Source organism: Cavia porcellus, unplaced genomic scaffold (genome assembly GCF_034190915.1).
Source record: "Cavia porcellus strain 051 isolate PalLab524CR breed Dunkin Hartley unplaced genomic scaffold, mCavPor4.1 scaffold_17, whole genome shotgun sequence".
NCBI classification, from domain to species: domain Eukaryota; kingdom Metazoa; phylum Chordata; class Mammalia; order Rodentia; family Caviidae; genus Cavia; species Cavia porcellus.
Window position 1 is genome coordinate 66,979,429 of NW_026947500.1, and position 17,047 is coordinate 66,996,475.

Consider the following 17,047-nt stretch of genomic DNA (forward strand, 5'->3'; position numbering starts at 1 on the left):
TCAGCTCATCAGCATGGTGCCTGCCTAGAAAGCACAAGCTTCTGAGTTTGATTCTTAGTACCAAAACATAAAAAAGTAGCCCTTGATTGGTGACAATGGCTCCCTCACCTCTCCCATGGGATGTCTCTCAGGTGCGCCCCCTGTGCGGTCCTCTGGGACTGAGGCCCGGCTGTCCCCATTGGGAACCTGCTTGATCATGAGTCCTTCCCTAGCTGCCCTTCCTTCCCTGATGGCCTCTCTTTTGTCTCGGGATTTGTCTCGGGGCCACCTGCCAATCAATTACTCATACTACTATTCATATACGTACTATACTGAGAGTGGAACCCAGGGGCTTTGCACTGAGCTACACCTTCAACCCTTTTTCTGAATTTTGAGTCAGGCTTTTGATGAGTCACTCAGTCACCCAGGTTGATCCTCCTGCCTCGGCCTCCCCAGCCTGCTGGGATTTTAGGTGTGTGTGCCATCACACTCGATTTATTTGTGAATATTTTTTATTTTTGTGGTGCTGGAGACAGAAGCCAGTGCCTCAAGCCTGCCGGGCTCTACCCCTGAGCCGCACCCACGGCCTCTTATTATGGGATGTTTTCTCTCAGGTCTGCTTCTGGATGAATCCAAACTCAAACAATGGCCACAAACACAGATCTCGTGAGACCAGAGATTTTTCTTTCTTTGGTGACTTTACTGGAGTCTCGCAGCTGCTGGAAGACTGGCAGTGTCCTCCTCGAGGTTCTTAGTTTGTAGCCTGGAAGACACAAGGGAGCACCAGGCTGGATGGATGCACCCCTGAGACCACGGATGGGGGCGGGAAGGGATCCCAAAGGTGGGAGTGGCTAGAAGCTCCCTGCAGGCCAGGGGCGCAGACCAGAAGCTTTAGGGAATGGAGAGGCGGCCTGCAGAGAGGGTGAGACCGTCGGGGTGCTTAAACATTTCAGGGCTGAGGTTAGGGGCCAGGACGCGGGCTCCCGGCCCATCCCCAAGACTCTCAGTGGCTGAGTTGCGCTCATTGGCTGCACAGGGGATTGTGACACCCCGTTAGGGCCGGAACTCAGGCAGAGGGGCTTTGGGTAGAGTCGAGGGCTAAGTTAGTGTTGTGTGGACCGCAGACCTTTGGGCAGCACCAAGACCGAGGTCGTGCCAGCCAGGCCAGGGAGGAGTCACAGGATGTCAGCAACCAAAGTTGGGCCTCGGGTGCCAGGAAGATGTGGCAGGCGCCGTGCCGAGCCCACTAGCCCAGCCGGAGGACCCACCTTGGACTCAGAGAAGTGAGGCCAGGTGCGCAGCTGGAGGAAGAGCGCGTCGCCCGGACACTCGGTGGTGCGAACCAGCTGGCGGTGGCCCAGCACGCCGTAGTCGCCCCGGAGGAGCCCGGCCCGCACAGCGCAGCTGGGGAGCACATGGCTGACCGTGCGCAGCACCTCCTTACTGGGTAAGGTCTTGGAGAAGTCGCCCACGATGGCCACACCGAAGCCGTGGGAGTTGTAGCCGAACGTGTGCGCGCCCACCCAGTGCCAGCCGCGGCCCTCATACACGTAGCCATCGGAGCCCACGACGAAACTGCAGGGCGGGGGCGGGAGGCATCGTGGGTGTGAGGGAGGCCTCCATCCCGGGCTCCGGACCCCAAAGACCACCCCATCCCAAGGGCCACCTGACATCCAGGGTCATCGGACCCTAAGAAGCACCTGGCCTCCAGGGTAACAGCCCTCCTATGCCAAGTCCAGCGCCCCGCCTCTGTCCAGCTCGGCTCCACAGCGCCCCCACTCCAAGCGCCAGCCCCGACCATCCCCCGCGTGGGCCGTGTCCCCCTCCTTTCTGCCCTCCCTCCCTCCTCCTGGCCTCAGGTTCAGATACTACCGGCTCAGAGCTTTTCTCTTTAGACCGCCCCTGCCAACGCCAGGCCCGGACCCCGGGGGCCTCCCCAGGCCTCTTTCCATCCTGCTCTTTCCCCTAACCCAGGAATCCTGCTGTTTAGTTATCCTGGGTTCCTATTAAGGACCCCTGTGCTCTGATCTGACTCCACCCACCACAACTCCCCCCTCCCCTCCCCCTCCTATCCCCTTCCCCTCCACCTACTCTCCCTCCCTCTCTTATTCCCCTCCCATCTCCCCTTTATTCTCCTCCTCCCCTCCTCCTTCTCCCCTCCTCTTCTCCTTCTCTTCCTCCTCCGTTCCTCTTCTTCCCTTCCTCCTCCTCCCCTGCTCCTCCTCCTCGACAGGCTCCGCCCACTAGATTCGCTCCGCCCGCGATCTCCGCCCCGCCCAGATGGTCCCACTCACCCTCCCCAGACAAATCCCCGCCCCCTCACTCTGATTGGCCCGCCCGGGCCGCCCCGCCCACCTGTAGCCGATGTCGCTCCAGTGGCGCTCTCCCTGGTGGAAACGCTGCATGGAGCGCATGTCGGCGGCGCAGCGTTTGAAGGTAGTGCAAGGCAGCGCCGGCTCGAACGTGTGATGCACGTACAGGAACCCGAGCGGCAGCTTCAGGGGCGCGGGGTTGCCCCGGTAGGGCGCGGCCTCCCAGCGGCAGCGGGGGTGGATGGCCGGGCACCCTGCAGGCGGGGGGAGTCAGCGTTGCGCACGCGCACGGCAGGGCAGCCCCAGACTTCGGGAGACTCCAGTCTCCCGCCACGCTGGCTCCCCACTGGGACCTAACCTAACTAAATCCAAGTCTTGGAATAACCGCTGTGTCTCGCATAACTTTTGGGATAAAATGCAAAGATTTTAACGCAAGCGCCTGAGGCCTGGGGGGGGGGGAAGGGGTCAAGGAGGGGTTAGTGGGCGGGGCCTTGTCGTGTGGGCGGGATAGTGGGCGGGGATTGGCCTATCAGGGCCCCGACCGGCGGTGAGTAGGACCAGTGGGCGGAGCCCGGGGAGGAGCCTTTGTGGCGGTATAGGCCCGTTAGAGCAAGGGCGGGCGCCTTGAAATGGACCTGAGACGGTGAGCCTGCAGCTGGCCCTGCCCGGACCCCAAGGGAGCGGCAGCAACGCTGGGAAAGGAATCTCAGCCTGCATTTATCGAGCTGAACTTCCCCTGAAGCCCCTGTGTATCTGCCCTGGGTGAGCTGGCTCCTTGCCATGTCTTGGCCGTGGTAAGGACGTGGGACGTCCTCTAAGACTCTGGCTTGGTCCTCAGCTCGGCGTTGCTGGGGGGGGGGTAGGGGCCTTCAGGGTGGGGTCGCGGGGATATGCTTTGGAGGAGAGTCTGGGACCCCCGTCTTTCCTTTCTCTCTTTGCTCCCCTCTACAAGGGGTGGGCCGCTTCCTCTGTCACTTGCTACTGGTGAGAAGCTGATTTGCTGCAGGCCCGGAAGCAATGGGCAGCCGGCTCTGAGCTGAAAACTCCAAAGCAAAATAAATCTTTTAAGTTGCTTTGTCTCGGGGATTTTGTTACGGTAATAGAATGCGAAGACAACCTCTGCCTCACTTTCTTTCTCTTTTGCTGGGGATCATTTTCCAGACAGCCTCTCTTTTCTCCTGCCTCAGCCTCCAAGGAGCTGAGCTCACAGGCATGGCCCACTGCACCCAGATCTTCACTTTTTAAAAAAGTTCAGATGAGGCTGACTATAGTGGTTCATGGTGCCAACCTGTCATTCCAGCACACGGGGAGGCTGAGGCAGAAGGATCACAAGTTTGAGCCCTGTCTGAGTCACTTAACAATTTAGCAAGACTCTCAAAATAACAAAATAAAAAAGGACTGCAGATATAACTTCCTGAAGGCCTGGGTTCAGGCCCCAATACTTACAAGATAGATGAAACCAAGCAAAAAGGACCCCCTCAAAAAAACAAACGGATAAACTATTCGTCCTCTAAGGCCCTGTTCTTCCTAGCACTACTTCATATGTGTAACGGTTCTGCCTCTGCCTCCCTCATTCAAAGCCCGGCAGGTGCCCTCTGGATTCTCATGGGCCTGCAGCCCCCTGATCTCATGGCACCAGGAGTGTCTGCATCTTTGACAGTTAGGGCCACAAGGGAAGGGGGGTCTCCTCACCCAGGAAGGCCTCCACAAACTCCTTGGCAGCCTGGGCGGCCACCTGGGCCAGGTGGTCTTGGCTGATGTTATGCAGCTGTGGTGGTCCTGGCTCCACATTCTGTAGCAGCACAAGAGTCCCCAGTACCAGCTGGGCCAGGCTGGGGGCCGAGGTCAGAGCAGCTCCCTTCTGCCGCCGGAAGTTGCTGCGAAACTTGGGGTCTTCAGCCACCCCAGCGCCGTAGTACTCACTGAGCAAGCGGCTGAGGGGTGGCCGGGGCTCAGGGACCGTGCTCAGGTAGTCTGCAAGGAGGGCTCCATCCAGGGCTCCATTGAGGAAGGCCATGGTCAGCCCGGATGCCTTGGGGTCCAGCAGTGTGAACTCCTGGGGGGCAGAGAGCTGGTCCCAGCAGCCCTCAGTCCCCAGGCCTGGCAGGCTCTGGTTCCGGGGACTCTGCAGGAAGTCCAGGCCCAGATCTGCAGCCAGGGTGATGGCCAGGAAGCTGTCCCTGGCGCTGAGCGATCTGGGTTGGCCTTTGGGTAAGGTGGCTCCGGCATCCGTAGGGGGGATATCTGGAGAAGCCCCCGTGGGTCCAGGGGAGGTGGCGCCAGCATCCGGAGGGCTGGCCTGGCTCTCCAAGGGCAAGGTTAGGGCTAAACCCCTACGAACCTGTAGCCCGGCCGTCAGTCCCGCCAGCAGAGGCTTCACAGCCACGGTGGAGCCGTCGGGTGCCAGCACCACCCCGTACTCGCGCCCAGCCTGTATTTCATGTCGGGCCACCTCCTCAGCCAGGTCTCGAAGCTCTGGGCTCAGAGGCGGGGGGTCCAGCTTGGTGACCTTGAGGCTGGGCGCCTGCAACAGGAGGTGGTGGAGGGGATGGAGGGGCCCAGAGTTCTGGGCAGACAGAAGCCACGCAGAAGCGCTTTCGTTGACCTGGGTCCCTGGCAACTTCTGCTCCAGCTCAGCCAGGACCCGGATGACAGAGTCCATAACCAGGGGCAAAGAGGCTGTACGGGGGATGAAGGGGTGGACATGTGTCACCTGTCTCCAAACGTCCCCGGCTAAGCTCATGTCTCTCTTATTCCCAGCTCTCTGCCTAAAAACCTGGTGAATGCCACAACCACCCTTGTGCATAGGGGTAAACTGGGGCAATCAGACTCTTGTATCGATTAAGGAGCTGGGAGCACTGGGGCATCATGTGAGGTCTAAGATTGTTTCTATAGCTGCCACAAGGAAGTGGATTCTCAGGATGCTGAAAGAGAGCCGGGGAGGTGGTGTGGTGGTGTCATGAAGACACTGAGGGTTCCCAGACGTGTAGGGTAAAAGATGCAGCCTGGCATGGTAGGGCATACCTGCACTGGGGCATCCCAGCACTGGGGAGACCGAGGCAGGAGAATCTCTGCAAATTGTGCCCAGCCTAGGCTACACAGTGAGTTCAAGGCCAGCCTGGACTACATAGCGAGACCCTCTCTCAAAAAAACAACAAAAAGCTGGGCATGGCAGCACACACCTGTAATTCCCACACTTGGGAGGCTGAGGCAGGAGGATTGCTGGGAGTTGAGTCCAGCCTGGGCTACAAAGTGAGCTCAAGGCCAGCCTGGACTGCATGGTGAGGCCCCATCTCAAAAAGACACAAACAGGGCCGGGGAGGTAGCTCAGCAGATAAGCACCTGCCTGGTAAGTACAAGGTCATCAGTTTGATTCCTGGTATCAAAAAACAACAGTAACAAAAGATTCATCATTTTGGGTGGGTGACAGATGGAGTTAGGAGTTTAGAGGGAATGATAGTTACAATGATGATCAGGAAAAGAAGCAGAGATGGACTGTACCTTTTATTGACTAAAAGCATAGAACTATTGTTATTATTATTATTGTTATGATTTTTAAAAAATCGGTACCATGGATTGAACTCACTCCCACCTGCTTGCAAGGCAGGTGCTTATGCTGCTGAGCTAAATCCCCAGCCCCTTGTTATGGTTTTTTAAGATAGGATCTCAACTATTGTAGTTCAGGCTGGCCCATCCCAAGAGAGTAACTAGCCTCTCAGGCTGGCTTTGAATTTGTGGCATCCTCCTGCCTCAGCCTCCCAAGCGCTGGGATCATGGAAGTGCACCACCCACTCCCAGGATAGAACTCACAGCAGTCCTTCTGCCTCAGTCTCCCCGGTGCTGGGATGACAGGCGTGTCACTATGCCTGGCAAAAACCTAGAATTTAGAGTTGTTGGGTTACCTGGCCCAGAGCTGGGGTTATTGGATAAATCACCAATATTTATTAAACATTTACTATGTTCCAGGAACCACTGTGGGTGACGTGTGTGTGTGTGTGTGTGTGTGTGTGTGTGTGTGTGTGTGTGCATGCGTGCATGTGTGCGTGCACTCAGGGAGCACCCTCCTCTGAGCCCTTTTTAGCTTTCTTTTTTGATATAGACTCTGACTAAATCACGGAGGCTGGCTTCAAACCAAGGATCCTCCTGCCTCGGCTTCCCGTGCATCCTGGGAGGGGACCTGCGTAGCCTTCCAAGTGCTGGGCTTACAGGTGCGCTCCACTGTGCCGGCCCCATTCCTGCCTTGATTCTGAGGGGCCAGAAGCCTGTGAGTCAGACGCTGTCAGGACCCCTGTACTCTTCTGTGGGGCTGGGAGCCCCGGTCCTGGCCCCTGCCCTCCAACCCACCTGTTCCAGGCTCCGGCCACATCAGCAAGCCGAGCAGGATGCAGAGGACACTGCTCGGGGCCATCCTGGGGCTCCAGAGTCCAGCAGACATCTCGGGTTGGCCTCAGCCAGGACCCGGGCCCTGCTGGAAGGGGACAGGTGGGAGAGCTCCTGCCAAAGTCCAGAGGTAAGTGACACGGTGGCTTCTCACAGCGCAGTGGGCGGCGGTGGGGGTGTGGGAGCAGACAGCCCTGGGTCAAGGTCGTCCGGCCCCTAGGTTTCTCCCTCCTATGCTGTCCCTGTCCCTGGCATTAAGGGTCAGCGAACCAGCCCCGTCCCGTGAGGATAGGAGCTCAGACTCCAGCAAATGCTGCCGATTCTTGAGAGAGGTAACCCAAGGCCCGTCCAGCAAGCCCTGCTCTCTCCCTCTAGTGACAGCCCTGTAGCCACTGCTGTGCACCAGAGGAGACTCTCAGCTGCCTGGTGAGAACAGGCTATGTTGCTGAATATAATGGTGTTTTAGCACTTGGGAGGCTGAGGCAGGAGGATCGCTGTGAGTTCAAAACCAGCTTGGGCTACACAGTGAGCTCAAGGCCAGCCTGGACTGCACAGCGAGACCCTGTCTCAAAAAGAAAGTAAAAGGAATTTAAAGCTAAGAACAGGCTGCTTGGGGCAGCTGGATTTTTCTACTAGCTTCCATAACTGTGACAAAATATGGAAATAATCAGCTTTTAAAGATGAAAGATTTATTCTTTTAGCCCACGGTGAGGCAGCGAATTCTGGTGGGAACGGTGGTGGGAGGCTGCCATGGGGCCAGGCTGGTCTTCTCCCCGCCCCCTCTCCCCAGCCAGGTTCACCCACAGAATGGGGGTGGCCGGACAAGGGTTCCCACCCCTCTCCAGTACTGCAGACTGAGCGCGGGGCCCTGTGTGTGCTCTCTTCAGAGGCACCCCCCGCCCTCTTTATTTTGAGACAGTGTTTGTCCACCCTGAGCTCCAACTTGAGATTCTCCTGCCTCAGCTTCCCCAGGAGCAGGAGGGCCGAGCCCTGCTCCAAGTGCATGGCAAGCCACGGTGTCAGCTGTCACCCAGTCGCAACCCCTGCCCCCCAGGTGTAGCTGAAATCCAGGCTGGGCCTGAGTGTCAGGGACCTGGGTTTTGTCCCAGGAGCTGGCCTCTGGACTCACCTCGGGTGACAGCGAGGGTGCCTCCACTTCCCTGGGTGCTTGTGGCTGAGTCCTACTGAACGGCCGGTCTCTCCTTTATTCAAGGTTCAGGAGGCGGCCCCGGGAGGCTTCTCTGCACCACCCACCTGGTGGAGTTTCCCAGAGACCCTTGGGCCTGGGCTTAGGATGAGTCGGGCCTGAGGAAGCCCAGAGTGACCAGGCCTGGGACTCCCCAGGAAGCCACACTGAGGACCCTCTCAGCTGTCAGTCAGGGATTCTTCACCCAGCGTACAGCTGGACACAGGAAGCACAGGCCGGGGGCTGGAGGGGCGGGATCCACACCCCAGGAGGAGCATCCTCCTCCGGGCTCAGGGCTCTGGGGCTGAGAGACCCTGTGGGCAGTGTCGAGCAGAGGGCGTGGGCGCTGCCTGGGAGACGCATCCTCCTTGGGTGCAGCTACAAATCAGTCATCAAGATCAACCGATTTTGCTCCCCCTGCAGTTCAGGCTGGCCTTGAACACATTGTAGTGCCCAGACTGTCCTCAAACTCACAGAGATCCTCCTGCCTCAGCCTCCCGAGTACTGGGATGACAGCTGTGCACCACCTCACCAGGCAGGAAAAGATTCTGGTTCACAGCAATGCTGAGCGGAAGTATGGAGGGTGCCCCTGAAGTCCCTGTCCCATGTAGGCACAACCTCCTCCCCCACTGTCAACAGTGCCAGCAGGTGGCACATTGGTCACAATCAATAAAACCTACAGGGACTCATCACTGTCACCCAAAGTGCATAGTCTACTTTAGGAGCTCACTCTTTTTTTTTTTAATTACAAATTTTTTTTTTTGCCTTTTTGAGACAGACTTGCTATGTAGTTCAGGCCAGCCTTGAGCTCACTTTGTAACCCAGGCTGGTCTCAAACGCACAGGGATCCTCCTGCCTCAGCCTCCTGAGTTCTGAAATGACAGGTGTGTGCCACACCCGACTAGGAGCCCACTCTTGATATTCTACAAACTACCTTTTTTTTTTTGTTTTTGATACTGGGGATTGAACCCAGGGAGTACTGAATTACACCCCGGGTGCTTTTTATTTAATTTTTTGAGACAAGATCCACAGGCAGGCTGGCCTCAGGCTTGTGATCTTCCCGTCTCAGCCTCCTGAGTGCCGGAGTGTCAGGTGTGCACCACGATGCTCCTGATGATGTGCCATGAAACGATTTTCATGTGCGGATTTGCCATCTGTGTATCTGCTATGGTTTGTGTCTGGATGTCTCCCCAAAGCCTCGTGCAGTCATGGAGTGGGGCTTCCAGAGTTGGTCGGTGACTGACTCTCGAGGCTTGGATTATGGGTGTGCATGTTACACCCAAGTGCGTGTGACCTGCACACGATATAAGGGACAGTCTTCTCCGTCCCCCTCCCTCTTCGTTCTTGGGGCTTTGCTGTCTTCTGCCACCATGAAAGGTGGCCCCTGTGCCACGCCACCCTACGTTGGAGCCAGTTGATTATGAACTGGAACCTCCACAAGCTGTGAGCTAACTAAACCTTTCCTCCCTTAACTTTAGGTGTCTGGTATTTTGTCTCAGCAACGAGAGAAAATTAACCAAGACAGTACCTTTTTGGGAGAGGCGTCTGTTTTCAGGTCTTCTGCTTATTAAATATCTGACTGTTTGCTTCCCTATTGTTGAGTCCTGTGTGTATTTTGGATCCCATTCCCTTTACCAGCTGTGTCTTTTGTCAGGGTCATCTCTTGAGTTTATGGCTCACCCTTCCATTCTCTTGAGATAAGTAACTTTGGAAGGCAGCGGCTTAAGAGATCAAAATGAATGCAGAACTCTGATGATGAATAATACATTTTTGGGGGAGACAATTTCTGTTAGGAAAAGAAGTAAACAGATACTCGTCCCACAGGACAGGTTTTCTGCAGGATGGGTTTACTGAGAGGGACCGTGCTGGCACTGGAGACCAGCTGCTCCCCGACAGGCTATGGGGTCTTCTGTAGGGTCATGGGCAGGGAGCTTAGTGACAGAGGGCTGTGGCATCTGCCTAGAGCGAGGCTTGATGGAGCACAAGCAGTCAAGCCTCCAAGGACAAGGCTTGGAAAGCGCAGGGTGGCACTGTGACCTGCAGGGCTTACAGTATGAGAGCTCCCCAGGTCCTGCTGTGCCTGAGTGGGGTTTAGAGGGGGTCTCTGATCAGGAGGTTGGTGGTCAGATTCCTTCAGGGTCTCCCTATGTAGTCCAGGCTGGTTTTGAATTCATGGAGATCCTTCTGCCTCAGCCTCCCGAGTGCTGGGATTATAGGCGTGAGCCACCACACCTGGCTTAATTTGGGAAATTTGAATGCAAAAGCCTATTTCTGTGCTCCCTTGGGCAGCACTCCAGAGGAAACTGAGTCTACAGGCAGGCGGAAGGCAGGTTTCACAGTGCTACAGGCAACCAGTATGGTAGAAATGTTACAGGTGGCCGGACGAGATCAGGCCCCCAAGGGAGTCCATGCAGAGAGACAGAAAGAGAGCATGTGACAGCTGGCCAGAGGGGCATCTATCCACGGCCTGCCTCAAGGTAAAGATGAATTATTTGCCTCCCCGAAGGATGAGCAATTCCCTATGATTGGGGTCACCCAGTCCAAGGAAGCCTAGATAGGCAATTTGTGGTTTTTGTACTCATGGTGTTTAGCTCCCAAACATTTCCATCACCCCAAAAGGAAACTCTCCACCAGATGGGTCTCACTGTGCAGTCCAGGCTGGCCTTGAGCTCACTCTGTAGCCCAAGCTGGACTCAAACACACAGAGATCCTCCTGCCTCAGCCTCCTGAGTGCCGGGATGGCAGGCGTGCATCACTACACCTGGCTACCTCATTCTTTTTATGGCTGTATAATATTCTATCATGTGGGAGGACTGTGATCTGCTTCTGTAATGGGAAGTTTACTGGAATACGCCATTCTCAGTTCATGTACAGGAGGTCAGTCCTGGCTTCGGAGGGTCATTCTGAGGGTGCAAAATGAGCAGGACAGCGGATGTGCTGAAAATGTTTGATGAGAAAAGGTGTGGCCCAGGAGGCAGCGGGGTGTCTGGCTTTTTTGGGAAGAAATAGGGACACTGGCATGGCCAAGACCACGGAGGGAGCAAAAGGAAGGAGCTGGGATCCACCCAGAGCTGGCCTTCCGGAAGATTCCCTGGTTCCAGCCCCGCCCCTCACTGGATGGTTGCCATGACAGCAGACCCCGCCCAGAGCCCTGCACCAACCCTGGGTCTGTGCTTGGACCAATCCCAGGCCGACAGCTGCTATATAAGCAGGGTTCTCCGACCTGCTCCCGGGTGGGTCCGGTAAGGCTCTGTCCCGTGTGCTGCTGTGGAAATAATCACAGGTGTGGGCTCCAAAAGTCCTGTAAATGTGCTCGGGCTTGTTACCCTGAGCAGTGTGGACAGAGGGGTGTCTCAAAAGAAACCGAGCCATGAATGAGGGGCTGCCCTTAAAGGGCCAGTGGCCAGCGGCCAAACCAGGGTCAGTGGGCACTGGGCCTGCTACCTAGCTGCCCTCTGCGGCCTCATGATTCCCACCTAAATGGAGAAAAAGGCAAAAACCAGACCAAAATGAAACAGCTGGACCCCAGGCTGACGGGCAGCGCGCCATGTCCTGTGGGAGTCCAGACCCGCGATCAGGAGTTCGTCCCAGGGCACTGGCCCGGGCCAGCGCTTCCCTGCTGGCCGAAGGGTTAGTTGACCTCAGTTTACCCAAAGGAAGCCCTTGGGCTCCGCCCAGGCCGCAGCTGTGCGTTTCTGCAGAGCGGGGTGAGATTTAATCTCCGGACACCTCGATTGGCACAGGGGAGGAAGGGTTTTGTAATCGCGGACACGAGATATCGCACAGATCTGAGCTCTGAGCTTAGGCCTTGGCAGGGTGCTGGGGGGCAGAGAACAGCGTGGGGTGTTCCCGTTCCCCCGGCGGCCCCTGGAGGACACTTGCCATGTGCCCCCTGGCTTCTAGAGGTCTCAGCCTCCTGAAGACAGGGACACAGGGCAGAGGGCTTCCCTTTCCTCTCCTTTTATATTATTATTTTTTTCTGCAGTGTTGGGCATAGAACCCAAGGCCTCACTCAGGGTGTGAGACTCAGCTACGTTCCAGCCCAGCCCGCCTTTCTCTCTCTCTCTCTTTCTGTCCCTTTTTCACCCTTCTTCTTCTGCTTCTTTTTCTTTGGGAGGGTTTATTTTTTTGAGACAGGGTCTCACTGCGTAGTCTAGGCTGACCCTTGAACTCAGTATGTAGCCCAGGCTGGCCTCAAATTTGCAACGGTCTTCCTGCCTCAGCCTCCCCAGTGCCGGGCTTAGAGCCCCCACGCCTGGCCTGTCTCCTTTTTTTACAAGACAAATCTCACTCTGCTGCCCAGGTTGGCCTAGGACCCGGATGCTGCCGCTGGGATCCCAGATCCCACCCCAGCTCTTCTGTCCTTGGCTTCCCCAGTTCCAGGCTCCTCCCTGTGGCTCAGCCTTGACCCCCGAGATCCGGGTTGTCTGTGTCCAACCTGATGATCTCAGGACTGGAAGTGCTTTCGGATTCGGTCCCCTGCTGAGTCACGGGCATGTAGCAGAGGGCTGGTGGCAGGCAGAGAAAATTCAGTGTCCTGTCTGGAGGAAGGGACCCTCTCCTTCCTTTTGGCCTCGCTGGCTGGGCTCTCTGGGGCAGGGGGGAAGTACCAGGTCAGCCTGCGACCTGCCCTCTGCCCTCTCTCTGAGTAACCTGTGCCCACGGGTGTGACTTCAGTGTGGGCGTCGGTCACCTGAGCATCTTCTCAGACAGAGAAGTCAGCCTAAGGCGTAAAGAGACCCCAGGTCTCACCCAGACTTCCCACCTCCTTGGGAGGACCTACTCCTTTCCCTGGGCCTCCACCTCCCCACCTCTAAAATGGGAATAATAATAATAATACATCTCTTTCCTAACGGTGGCAAAGGAATCAGGGAGAATGAACACACCTACACCCGCTTCCACTGACCCAGTCATGGTGGCCCACACACCTGTCATCCCAGCACTCGGGAGGCTGAGGCAAGAGGATCCCTGGGAGTCTGAGGCCAGCCTGGGCTACGTGGTGAGTTCCAGGTCAGCTTGGATTACACAGTGACACCCTGTCTCAGAAGAACCAAACAGCAACCCATAACTAAGTACATAATCTCTTCCCACCACTTATTTGTGGCTAGGAAATCCACAGGGCACAGAGTTGGGTACCTTGGTGTTGCACAACTGTTACATCTGATTCCAAAGCATTTTCAACACCCAACCGGAAGCTCTGTACCTGTGAAGCAATCCCTCCCTGTTCTCTGCCCTGCCTGTGGCGCCATTGTCTGCTCTCTGTCCTCCTGGATGTGCCTGACCTGGACACTTCAAGTCAGTGGGACCGCCTATGTTATGGTAGGAGTCGGGATTCATTATTTATTTCTTTATTCCTTTAGGTGCTGCTGGGAGTGGACTCTAAGGGCCTCACACTGAGTTACTTCCCCAGCCCTATATAATGTTTTGATTTTGTGTTTGGAGACAGAGTCTCCTTATGTAACCCAGGTTGGTCTCAAAGTCTAGGTGATTCACATGCCTCAGCCTCCCACACGCTGGGGTCACAGGCTTGTGCCCTTTCACCCGGCTCCTTTTCAAATGTTTGTCTTTTGAGAGAGGGAGTCTCAGTAAGTTGTTCAGTTGCCCAGATTGGGCTCAAACTTGTGTTCCTCCTGCCTCAGCCTCACAAAGTGCTGGGATGACAGGCGTGCATTACCAGACCAGGGTCTTCATCCCTTTACATGGCTGCATAATATTCCACCAAGTGGGTGGTTGACATTTTGCTCTTTTGGGCATCAACTGACGACCACTGGCTTGTTTCCCCTGCTGCCCACTGGGAAGAGAGCTGTGATGAATATCTGCACACACACTGGAGTCCTTGCTTCCTATTTTTCTGCATCATACAAAAGAGTGGTTTTGCTGGATCCTGTGGTGACTCTGTCTCTGAAGAATTATCAAACCCCTCCCTCCTCTCTCTCTCTGTCTCTCAAGTCAGGGCCGAACTATACGTAGTCCAGACTGGCCTCAAACTCATGGCAGTCCTCCTGCCTCAGCCTCCCTCATGCTGAGACCACAGCCATGCACCACTATGCCTGGTCACCTCTGCAATCTGCAGACAAACAAACCCAGGCAGGAGCGCGGAGCCCGTGCCAGCCTGAGGACGGCGAGTGTCAGGTTTGCTGAGAAGCCAGGGGTGCCCGGTGCTTGCTAAGAATTAGGAACCACTGGGATCTGCGTTGAGCTCTCCACGTGGGAGGGTCACAGCGTTGTTCTGAGTCTCTAGTTTCTGTGTCAGTCTCCTGTCCTGTCCCAGCCCCTCACCTCACCCCGGTCTGACCAAGGAGAACGAATCTGCCGCCATAGAGGATGGAGCCCAGCCTGGGCCTTTGATTTACACCCAGAGCACACACACAAAAAGCGGTCCCTGGAGCTCAGAGAGGGGGAGTCACCTGCTAAAAGTCACACAGCCACTGGCGACACCTGGAGCCACCAGCCAGCATTTACCTTCTTCCCCTGTCAGAAAGCGCATCAGCCCGCCCTGGCCTGAGGTCACCAGGAGGGACCAAAACTGGTTTCCTCCCTGGGACGCTGCACCCCCAACCTTCTCACTCCTTCTCTGTGTTTACAGTGGCAGAGCCATGGGCAAGATGACAGTCACTGCCTACTTCTGGTTCCCCTGGCACCCTTCCTCTTCCCTGTCACTTCTGCCTGGCACACAGTGGAATCCCGTATCAACATGGGCCATCTGGTGTCCACTGACAGCTCTGAATTTTTCGTAGTGAGCTCTTTTCTCCAGGCCTACAAGGCCTCTGGCTCCTTAAGGGTGCTGCCTCAGGGCCTTTGCACATGCCCATCACTTTGCGGGAAGGCCCATATCTCCCCATCATCATTTAGGGAATCTTGCAAATCTTATTTTCTTCCAGAAAGCTTCCCTGACCCTCTTATCTAATCTAAGTTCCCAGGGTCTCCCTCTGAGCATGTTCTATTTACTCAGGCTCGTATCTGGCATTTTATTCCTGATTGCTGTCTTTAGTCTGGTACAGGGTTGAGACCAGTGTCTGATACACAGTGCTCAGAAAGTATCTTTTTTCATTTTTTTGGTTCTTTGAGACAGGTCATACTATATAGCTGCCCTTGGACTCACTATGGAGCCCAGGCTGGCCTCAAATTCGTGGAAAGCCTCCTGCTTCAGCTTCCTGAGTGCTAGGTTATAGACATGCCACCATGCCCGAGCTGGGAACATCTTTTGACAAATTTACCACTGGGCTTCTTCCTCCTCCTCCTCCACCACGTCCTTCACCTCCTCCTCTTCTTCTTCTCATTATTTATAGGGTAGGTTTTTTTTTTTTTTTTTTTTTTTTTTTGGTACAGGGGATTGAACTCATGACTTCATGCTTGCCCGGCAGGCGCTTGTGCCGCTGAGCTAAATCCCTGGCGTATGGGGGAACCTCACTTCATAGTTCAGGCTGGGCTTGAACTCACAGCGGTCTTCCTGCCTCAGCCTCCCTAGTTCTAGGATTACCACCATATTCAGCTAAAGGCTGCTCAGCACCAGAGTGGACGGAAACTCCTCCGAAGTTTCGCTGGAGTTCAAATCCTGACTCTCGCTGACAGGCTATGTGACCCTGGGCAAGTTACTGTCCCTCTCTGGGCTTCCAACTTATAAAATAAAAATTCCCCTTTAAAAAAAATCTGGTAAGGATCCCTTGTGATGGTACATGCTGTGATCAGCTCTCTGGAGGCTGAGGCAGGAGCTCTGCCAGTGTCAGGCCCCGTGGTCAACTGAGTGAGGCCTGTGATCAAACATAAATAAACATAAGGTGTGGAGATGTAGTTGGCCCATGGAGCACCTCTGGTCTTGATTTCTGGTACTAAAACAAAACAAAAACCCGGAAGGCTTTGCACATGGTTTTAAAGGCATTGATGACTTTCCCAGGATCCAATTCCAATTTTGGGGCAACTATAGTCAGCTACCATCAATACTATGTAGCCAGGGCTGAGCTAGCTACCTGTGGGAACCCGGGGGAAGGTGGTACAGCCTAGGAAGGGTACACAGAAAGGCCGTTGCAGGAGGGTCACTGGGACTGGGTTTTGACGGATGAGGAGGAGTTGGTCTTACAGAGATGGGTGTTCCAACTGAGGAAACAGTTTTCAGGGATTTGAGGGAAGGGGAGAAAAGCAAGAAGTGCTGACATGCCTTTCACACTTACTGCCCGTGAGAACCTCGGGACCCTTTAAGAAGAGATGATGACAACCCCACTTTTACAGCTGAGAATGTAGCTCAGATATGCTAAATAACAGGCCCAGGTCTAAGTTGTACTGCTAGCTTCTCCTAAAGGGGCTTTGTTATTGCCTGAGGAACAAAAAGGCTGCTTCTGACAGATGGGGAGAGTCAAACCTGATTGGCTGAGGGGATTTAAAGAGTTAGATCAGGTGGGCGGAGAGGCAAAGTCTGATTGGCTGAGAATTAGGAGCTGGAAGTTTAATTGGCTGAGAATCAGAAGAGTCGTTTAATTGGCTAAGGAGCAGGGAGATAATCTAGTTAGCTGAGAAGCAGGAGGGTATGTGATTGGCTGAAGGGAAGGAAGCTAGCATTTGATTGGCTGAGGAGTGGGGCAACGGGATTGCATTGATGGGGGCAGAGGCTGGAGTCTAGCTGGGTGAGACAGGAGAGTTTGGGGTTTGCTTGGCTGAGCGTCCGGGAGCCCTGAATTGGCTGCTGTGGCAGAGCGGGGAGGTTGCAACGCAGCCAGCAATGACCGGAGGGCCCTAGGCCAAGTCCCGTGGAGCTGCTTCCCAAACCCTGTCCCGGGCCTGGGGGAGGGAGCTGGAGTTGACCCGTGCACACTGGGGAAGGGGAGGTGCGCGGCGGGGTGGCGGGGCTGGGCCACTCGGGGCAAAGGCCAGAGAGCTCAGCGACCCACTTCCCGTCCTCCCTCACGCCTCCTCCAAGTGACCTGTCCACAGGAAGCGGCGTCCACCTTCCTTCCCTGCCTGCGCTGACTCCGATCCGCCCCGCTCCTTCCATTGCCCATTTCAGGGGGACATGTGTCCCTGCCGGGTCTCAAGCCATCTCCCTGGGGCCAGTTCAGGATGGTCTCAGCGACCCTTCTGACTCAGCCTCCCTAGTGCTAGGATTATAAACATGTGCCATCATGTCCGGCTCCTTGTTTTGGGGGTATTTTTAAAGCATTTTATTTGGGGGGCAGGTATCAGGAATTGAACTTAGGAC

At 55.5% G+C, this 17,047-nt stretch overlaps 1 protein-coding gene across 3 annotated transcripts; it reads right to left on the bottom strand.

Annotated features, from left to right (window-relative positions):
• Positions 1–473: 473 nt before the first annotated feature.
• Positions 474–8,068, bottom strand: Pglyrp2 (peptidoglycan recognition protein 2). 3 transcript variants are annotated; one of them, XM_063228567.1, is made up of 6 exons: positions 7,801–8,068; positions 6,636–6,756; positions 3,984–4,970; positions 2,335–2,545; positions 1,248–1,554; positions 474–742 (listed from the first exon to the last, which is right to left on the bottom strand). In XM_063228567.1, exons 2-6 carry the CDS (start codon positions 6,724–6,726, stop codon positions 731–733), a joined length of 1,608 nt encoding a protein of 535 aa, XP_063084637.1. In that variant the 5' UTR covers positions 6,727–6,756; positions 7,801–8,068; the 3' UTR covers positions 474–730. The 3 variants fall into 3 exon arrangements, with proteins under 3 accessions (XP_063084637.1, XP_003461830.3, XP_063084636.1); XM_003461782.5 differs by having other exon boundaries at positions 6,636–6,785; XM_063228566.1 differs by having other exon boundaries at positions 6,636–6,759; positions 7,801–8,067.
• Positions 8,069–17,047: the final 8,979 nt, after the last annotated feature.

Coding starts and splice junctions, on each gene's coding strand:
- Pglyrp2 (XM_063228567.1), bottom strand. CDS start 6,726: ATGTCTGCTGGACTCTGGAGCCCCAGGATGGCCCCGAGCAGTGTCCTC. Junction 4,971..6,635: donor GTGGCCGGAGCCTGGAACAG/GTGGGTTGGAGG, acceptor TCCCCCGTACAG/CCTCTTTGCCCCTGGTTATG. Junction 2,546..3,983: donor GTTTGTGGAGGCCTTCCTGG/GTGAGGAGACCC, acceptor CCCCGCCTGCAG/GGTGCCCGGCCATCCACCCC.